Source organism: Papilio polytes, unplaced genomic scaffold, assembly GCF_000836215.1.
Source record: "Papilio polytes unplaced genomic scaffold, Ppol_1.0 DF821289.1, whole genome shotgun sequence".
Taxonomy (NCBI): domain Eukaryota; kingdom Metazoa; phylum Arthropoda; class Insecta; order Lepidoptera; family Papilionidae; genus Papilio; species Papilio polytes.
The window spans coordinates 445,340-454,822 of NW_013527915.1; the positions used below are offsets into that span (position 1 = coordinate 445,340).

The window sequence follows — 9,483 nt, forward strand, 5'->3', positions numbered from 1 at the left end:
AGGTCAAATATATGTTTTTAAAGTTATTATGTGCGATGTCTTGTATCTCTCTAGGTCACCGTTAATCGTTAAATGTTAAATGTATTTTTTATTTATTCCTGCTGTCTCAACGCACATAAAACGTAATTATAAAATCAAGAATGTTCCGGTCATTTTTAATATTTACAGCTATGTAAAAATGTTTATAATAATGTTGTTCTTTTCAAACCTCGAGAGTAAATGTAAATCATAAACGGCTATACGAAAAACGGTCTGAAAGCGAGCGTGAGGTAAATGACGAAGCGAAAGCGCGCCGCAAGCGCAGGGCGGACAGCGGGCGGCGGACGCAGGGCGAGCGGCGGGTGTGGGGCGCAGGGCGGGCGGAGATTATAGCACCGCACGCTTCGCTTGTTTACGTTGTGCCTGACCACGTTTTCGACTAAAAATACGTCTGCATCCTGCCGTTTGGGCCTCTCGCGATTGGCCGGCGCTTGCGCAGGAAGATGAGGACTCGCGTACTCCCTCCGACCCGATCCCTCGCCCCGCGCCCACGGGCCGTTATTTTATATGAAAGTAACCGAAAGGCCGTTCTCGTAAAGAAGCAGAAAATAACCCTGAACGTAAGCAGCAGCAGTCCGCAGGCCAGTCGTGTTGTGCGTCTCACAGTGTTAACTAGTGACATTAAACATGGTTCTGGACACAGAAGATTGGGTAGGTGTCCCTTAATTTTTGTTTTGCATAGAACCTCCGAAAATATATTTTAATTAAAAATATTTTAAATATGCGTTTGTTGCGTTTATTAAAACATAATACAAACATAAAAATAAAAGAAAACATGGATTTATGATGATTAAATTTTACAATATAAACTTTACTGAAATTAGGTAGATTTATTTCAATTGTTAGAAATTTTAGTAAAATTAAAAGTTTTTTTTGTAATCTTTAAACAAATCTAAATAACACCAAAATTGTCAACTGATTTTATTTAAATAATACACTTTTGATGCAACAATGAAAAACAATCAAGTAATAATTGTCTTCTATTTTTTTTAATAATCTATACTCATTGCAAATTATACTCATACTGTTGAAAATATTTTTCTTTTATTGTAATATGTGTTGATATACAATATACACATTAGTGCTATGTTAGGTATTAAAAAAGTCAGTAAATCATAAAATTAACATTAAGAAAACAACTACTAATTTTATTTTGAAAATTCTGAAAAACCCGAAAATTTTGATCATTACAAGTAAGAAGAAATGAAAGTTTTTGCTAACATTTATTATAATACAGGCAAAAAACGGAATAATGTTGAACTTATGTATTTAAATGAATTAAAAGGAAAAAAAAAACTGAAGTTCAATAAAACAAATTGCACACACAGCCTAATCCAGTTTTAGTTTCAGTAGTGGTTTTATAATTTTTTTAAGTTTAGGATTTTTAAAGCTTTATAGCTCTGACCTGGTTTAAATTGAATTAAAACAAGATTTTGTTAATACTCTAAATAGTCTAATCCAAGATCTCGCAATACCAAGGCATCTATTTTTGTTTGAATTGGACGTAAAATAACTTTATTACGTCTCGAAACATGCCTGCTTCCCAAAAACTTGTGCTATGACCTACATAGATCAATTTACATTTACAAGAATATGTGGCAACAGTTTTTATTTGTGTTTACCGACTATAATGTGTTTCTTTATGTTTTAGGCCGATGAGCTGCCCCCAGAACAAATTGCCGGTAAGTAAAAAGACATATTTCCCCACATTTTGTCATCGGAAAAGGTTTTGTTTAAGATAAAAGCTTTAGAAAAGTTTTATGAATTTTTCGAAATTTTTTTTTAACATCTGTAAGAAAATATGCGCATATTGTATGTCGTGAACAACTTGTAAATAGGTTTTTTGAAAACATCTAATCAATATAAAACGTCTTTAGGTAACAATACTCTTTATGATATTAGTATTGATAAAGATGAAAACATTTTTATCCTATCCTGAACTGGAATACTAAACAGTTTGTAACAAAGCCGGATGCAAACTTACAAACTACCAACTTATTATTAATTTTCGGCAGAATTTTTTATTGTTATCAAGATATCGCAGGAAATTCGCAAGCTCATATTTGGCCTCATTCCAAGAACTCAATGAGGCTTGACTTCATAAATTACACAGACAGGGGCCTCTTATAATAAATTCGTTCTACCAAAACTTGTGTGGGTTTAATTATTCTAACAGGAATAGAACAAAAATTCACAATACGGGGTGTGGCATTTTATATTTATGTATTTTGTGACTTATTACATTTATTTGGGGACTCTCTGCCTTACGTACTCATAAAAACATAAGATATTTTATTTTAATGAATAATTTGAAAACTTAAGCATTTTCCAGTAGTTACGTAAAGTGGAACGTGACAATTCTACCAAGTATTTATAAATGCCTCATTTAATCAACACCACACTGTTAAAAAATCATTACCTTCGTCTATCAAAGTCAATTAAAGAAGCCATTATATTAACAAACTGTTATGAATAATGTAAACGTAAACGTTGACTGCAATTTAACTTAACTCTAATTTAAAATTTGACTAGAACCAGATACATTAACCAGTTAAATTATGAAATATGAACTATCCGGTTACAATAACAGTTCGGAAAACTAAAATAACAGTTATGAAAACGTATACAACTTTCAACGAAATCGATATTAGCGGATAAAAGGATGGTTTAACTCAAAATTATTAGGTAATAATAGTTTTATTTACATTAATACCTTGGCATTAAAATGGTACATTAACGTTCAAAGATTAAAGATTGTTTGTTATTAGCGAAACATAACAGCGGGCAGGTTGTTTGGGCGAACGGCGGCGGCGTGGTAACACGCTTGGAGTGAAGCCAACGGGCCGCAGTGTCAGCTCACGGGACACGTCATTGTTTAGTTCAATACCACGAGGAAAATTCTCCAGTTATTCCGATTTTACGTTAAACAATCCAGTACTTGATTGACAACTGGCTTTTAGGTTATCATAGATAGCAATCCACATTCCGCTGTGACTCTTCAAGGGTAGGAAAGTAAACAATTTGACTTTACTGCAACTGTTTCTAGTACGTTTTGATTAAGCTACCTAGAATAGCGTTACACAAATCTTTCTCATGTGCTTTTGTCATTGTACATCCATCCAACTTCTTACCTTGAATTTTATTATTGTTGCAAAAAGAGCTTGACGCTTATTTCAACAAAATAATAATTGCAATGTGCAATGTATTAATAATAATATAAGTAGAACTATTAACGTATAGCTGTTGTAGATACGTGTCCCCGATGAACTTTTAGTTTTCTTCCGTTCCAACTAGAAAGGATATACATATTTATAGACATATTTTTAAACTATCTTTCAAGTAATAATACGTTTTTTATCGTTTTCTTCTGAAAACAGTGATTCTTTTACATTTCTTACGCTTTTAATACATTAGTTAATAATTAATTTTAGTGTCATTCATCGTAATTATTCATCACGTAACGTCTGATTTAGAATAGACGCTAAATAATTGGAACAAGTGTTTAATCAATATTTTAATATAATTATCGGATATGATGATTAACATGTGTGACGCGAGTATACTATTTCGAGTTAGCCAAGTATTTGATATAAATCAAATGGAAATGTAAACATTAAGGATAAATGCGGCGCCAAATGCACTGCATATTGCAGTTAAATGTAACATTCGTAGTGTAAATTGATTAATGTTGATATTAATTTTAATTAGCACGAACTTAATCACCTTGTCGCAGTATAATTTTATAAATTACTAGCTGTTGCCCGCGACTTCGTACGCGCAATATATAAATAAAGAAATATAGCCTATAATATGCCCGTCTATGTTAGCTACCCTTCAGTGAAGGTCCGGTCGAAATCGACCAAGCCGTATCGGAGATTACTCGGAATAAACGCGGCTTGCGGACGTTATCATCGACGCAAATACATCACCTTTCCGAAATCTGGAATTTTTCTTTTGTTATTACAAACAGACGCTTCAATTTTATTATACGTATAGATAGATAATACATTTGATTAAGCACTTAATGTAACCTTTACAAGTCACTTCGGAAACCCCGCAGTTTCTTAATTTAGTTATACTAAATTATTTTTATATTTTTAACTTCAATGAATGTAACTTTCAGCCTTCTTTATTTTTATTATTATATTCTAAAATGATTAAGCATAATAAAACATCATTAATAAAACGAAGGATTTTTTTTAATACCGAGTAATTTACTCAGTTTATTTTCATATTCCATATTCTATTGCCAGGAGTGTTAAATATATTTCAATAAAAAGCATGTAATGACGTTGATCTTGTCCTCGTTTCGAGTACCGCGTCCCGATTGAAGGTAGATAATTAATAAACAGCTAAAATCTGGAAAGAAAGTAATAAAACCCATGAATCTTTGACGCGTCTGCCAAGATGTTGACGATTAAAATTAACAACTCCACCCAGGCGAAAATAAAAGACGAATTTTATAAAAGTGTTCCCCTTGCCAAATTACTGTTGGACAGCTGCGAGCGTACAAACTCCAGCCTACGTTCTTTTATATCAGATGAAAATATTTTTATACTTCATACAAAACGTTGAATTTAATTGGCCGATAAATTTTTATCTTCAGTTACGGTAACAGGTGTACGTTTTATGAAGGAAAATCATAATTTCAAGCTTTTATTAGCTTCACCCATACTCATTCTCTGTCTTCAAGTAATATTCTTTTGACACAATATTTAAACACTTCAGAATAACCAATTTGTAAAGTTCACAGATAAAACATATCAGGAGTTTACTTACACCAATTTATTATTCTTATTAAGCTCAGTATATAACTGTTTTTTTTTTGTTACAATTGTGAGTAGCAGTATACAACAATATGAATCGAAAATAAAAGAAATCTTTCAAGTAGGAAAAGAATGCATAATTTATTTTTGATCATAGTTACAGATGACAAAGATTATAGTAACAGATTTGATAATTGCGCTTTTCTCCTACTATTAAAGTATTCTTTTTGTCTATAGGATGTTTCGAAATTAAGATACATTGTGCTGAATACCAACGCGTATTTAAATAAAATCTCCAGAGAGACAGATTTTTGTGATGAAAGAACATTTCAACATTGTATCGTCTACGCGCGTCACGGGAAAGCGTCGAAAGAGTTTATTTTCGTTAGCAACATTTGATATCATTTTATTTTTAAACAAAGTGACGCACGCGCCCAAATCTCACAGTCGGGGTAATCCAGATCAAACTTTATAACTGTCCACGATCGTCAGCGTTCATAATAAATTATCTTAAGGCCATCGTTTATTAAGATCGTAAATCACATGATATACTAGAAAGTTGCTTAGAAAACCCAAGGGAAAAAGCGTAATATTCTGAGTTAATGTTTCAGTGGTACAAGGCACTAGGCCTTGAACCCGACGTTGCCTAAAGCATTTGTAATGATATCATCAATAGAAACACCATGTTTTTATAAATCAAATACTTTTAAAGCACCTTTATTTAGTGTCCAAAATCCTTGTAAGTAATTGATGTCTCATAAGATTACTTACTCTTTGTTAAAAATCATAACAACAACAGAAGCCAAAGATTTTGAGGCGATGAACTCGACAATATTAGCGCTGTAGGTAACAGCCGTATAATTAATTGTAAATATTAAAAAAAAAGAATGAGGATACAAGTAAGCAGTAAGAGTCTATTCGACCAGTAACATCAATATCCATAAGTCGTAGGCGCCCAATTATGGAACGAATAATTATAGGAAGGATAAGAAAAGCCCACTAATCAGAAAGAAATCTATGTAGAATTTTGAACTGGCCAAGTCTGTTTATTTTTATGTTACTGTTGAGCATACCAGAGTCTTGTAATACTTGAAAATGTATGTTTTCTTTTAGTAGCTCACATAACATTTCGGATCGTCTGACACACTAATATTGACATTTAACATCCAATTGCGATTAAGAGATTTATGTGTCAGTAATTTACAGTTTTCGTTGATTATTTATCGGCGTCCTATTTACTCGCACACGCAGCGCCGGTGCACCGCGCTCGCCGCGCCTGTTGCACGGAAATAGCTGCGTTGCACAACTTATTCGCACTGCATTTCGGAGCATTGAACCTCTGTTCTAATCCCATCTGCACCCGTCGAGCGGCCAGTGCGACCGTTTTTATTGCTAGCGCTGCACCGCTATTGTCCTTAAAAAATTTGAAATCAGAAATTAATAAGTTTTGTTAACCGCATTTATTCAGTTTAATTCCGTCCATCATGAGCACGCTAAACATCGAGGGTACGACATTCAACGGTCTTGACTTTCCAGTACACTCTGTTGTTATTGCGTAACCTCGAGGTGATATTAACTTTGTGCCGTTTGTTCCAGTCCTCCGCAAGGCCTTCGACGGCTTCGACCACAACCGCTCGGGCAGCATCCCATGTGACTTCGTCGCGGACATTCTCCGGATGATGGGACAGCCCTTCAACAAAAAAATCCTTGAAGAACTCATTGAGGAAGTCGATGCTGACAGTGAGTATTCACGTTAATATGGACGTGAAGGTGTGCCATTCCTCGCAAACTAAATTGTTACCAAAGTGTTTTTCTTTTTCTATCAGAATCTGGCCGTCTCGAGTTTCCTGAGTTCGTGACTCTGGCTGCTAAGTTCATCGTTGAAGAGGATGCTGAAGCCATGCAAAAAGAGCTCCGCGAAGCATTTAGGTTATACGACAAGGAAGGTAAGACAATTTCGTTTTATTACAAATTACTTTTGTGAAATCCCAGGGTAAATGTTTATCGTATACTGTAATAGAACATAATATAGAATAAGTTTTGGTGTCACTTCTTAATTTGTCATGATGTGTTAACCTCTATACCTTCATCTGTTTACCCAAAATGTCTCATTACTTTTGGCAAAAATGTTATCGAAGGATCAGTAACTCGTTTATTTTGATTAGTCTTTGGTTTAACGTTTCGGTATGAATACGACTCATGAATGTCATATTTGCAGGCAACGGTTACATTCCCACGTCGAGCCTGCGCGAGATCCTGCGCGAGCTGGATGAGCAGCTGACGGACGACGAGCTTGACGGCCTCATCCAGGAGATCGACACTGACGGCAGCGGCACCGTTGACTTCGATGGTAAATACTTTTAACGAATTAAGCCATCGATAGCTTATTTCATCATCATCAGCCTTTATTTGCCCGACGTTGGACTTATGGCCAATGTCTTTCCAAATAAATACCAAATAATGCGGTCTTCCACCTTTCGCATCGAACAAATTCCCGCCCGAGTCTCTCGAGATTACAATTTAATGAATACAGATTGTTAGGCGTCTCTGTTCCAACAATAGTAAAGTAAGGTCCGTCAATATAGTCAGACAACCCGTTAATGTATCAATTTTCTGACGAAATTTTAGTCACCCGTACAGGAATTTTAGACATGCCATTGGATAGACAGATTGTAGATAATGTCAAAGTAACACAGCACTTATGCTCATTTTGTCTTGTCACAAATCTCATTATATTTTACGCTTTTTCCAGAGTTTATGGAGATGATGACCGGAGAATAAACATCAAACATCAACGTTACTCTTTATTTATACTTACGGTTTAACTTAAGGATACCTTCTTACATTTCAATACTTCAACTTTTCGAGGCTTGAGGAACATTGGACACCAAAACACATAACTACATTTACAGCAACATATTGTATTTAATATAAAAGTATTATGTATGTATTGTACAAAATAATATTTGCTCTCGTCTAATTGATGTGTGTGGCTGAGTAATGTTTATATCTACTTATTAATAAAACTTTTAATATACTATCGTAGTTTTTTATTTCAAAAATTGACTATTTTAATTGACGAGGCTGTCACTCATTCAGCTGGGCCAGATCAGTGGGTAGAATAAAAGGATGGATGTGGATAAAGAGACCGATGGGTGATGACTACAAAATTTTAAAACTTTATTAGGGGAAAATAAAATGTTAAAACTCACAGTCCCGAGAGGACGCTTACCTTCTAAGCTCTGGACAAATAAAATAAAGTGGGCTATGCTAAAAGCTACAGTAGAAAACAAAAACACAATAATTTATACCATACAAGAGCCTGTGGTGGGGTATGGTATATTCTAATCATATAAAGTGTGAACTTCAGCTAAACTAGACAGGTTCATCTACATGATAGCATATCGCAACAACTTGTTTCGATTTCGTGTCACCCCTAGTGTTAAAATATGTAAAAAAATATTCTATAATTTATTTAAATTTTGTTAATGTCTTAATGTCATGTAATATTACATTTAAGAAGTAAAGTAATGAGTATTCCACTTTAAAGTCGTCTGCAAATATTTCTCGATAATTTCGATGACATTTTTCTTTCGATTGGATACCAGCCAGATACAAGTTATAGGCTATTTAAAATATAACTCTTTCAGTAGACCATTTTATTGTCGGTTTTTTGTTTCATATACACTTTTAGCATCTTATGACATGGAACAGATATAAAAATATTTTCAATGCAACGCAACTAAAAATTTTCAAAGTATACCAAACAGAAGCTAGCGTTTTTCTTTTGATGAGAAATGTTTGTATATCATACCATACATAATGAAACTATGCAGTGTACTTTTGTATGTGAACGTAGGTTTGCCACATTGATACATATTGCCATCCCTCTCAATTATTATGTAAAAGAACCAGATAGCAAGATAATTTTGTACGGATCTTTCGGCGTTGAAAATGCAGACACTGGACATTTACAAATCCGAGTGATAACTTTGTGATTTTCTTAAATAAATGAAACAAGCATATACAATTCGTATTTTGTTTATTTAAATATATGAAATATTTCGAATAACTTAACGAGTCTACTTAAAACGTAGACTTGCCTTAAAGTTTAAAGTAAGTAGAAGTAATATTGAAAAGATATAAATTATTATAGATGAATAGGAATGAATCGTTGTTTTACAAAAGTTTACATAGAACAGAAATAATAACATAATTATATAATACAAATTAAATAAATCAGAGATGAATTTATTGAAAAATTACAGTCAATTATCATAAAACTTCGCTCAATTATTTTATAAAAAAAAAATTATTTAGGTACACAGTAACATGTACGGTTTGATTTTCACTAAATTTTTTTCAAGATTTATTTTACTTGCATTTTGTCAATCTCGAAGAAAAATCTCTTTGTCATTTTAAGGAATGGAAATACTTTCAAGAAAAAACATGTATCAAAAATATAATTCCATAAAAAGATCCCAAAATTATAGTTACAAAAAATAAATACATATTTAATTAAAAGCATTGCTTCTTTCGATAAGTTTTCGTAAAACGAATTTAAGAAGGCTTTTCGCAATTAGGAGAAAATGCAAAATAAATATTATTCATCACAATTTGTGTAATAAATTAATGGCACATATTGTATTCACATGTTTTGAAAATAGAGTAAGCTTAC

The 9,483-nt window shown here is 33.3% G+C and overlaps 1 protein-coding gene across 1 annotated transcript; it reads left to right on the forward strand.

Annotated features, from left to right (window-relative positions):
• The first annotated feature begins 573 nt into the window (after positions 1–573).
• On the forward strand, positions 574–7,845 carry LOC106109474. Its single transcript, XM_013290987.1, has 6 exons — positions 574–690; positions 1,691–1,721; positions 6,402–6,545; positions 6,632–6,751; positions 7,024–7,155; positions 7,558–7,845. The coding sequence occupies exons 1-6, from the start codon at positions 667–669 to the stop codon at positions 7,584–7,586; spliced, it is 480 nt and encodes a 159-aa protein (XP_013146441.1). The 5' UTR covers positions 574–666; the 3' UTR covers positions 7,587–7,845.
• The last annotated feature ends 1,638 nt before the right edge of the window (positions 7,846–9,483 follow it).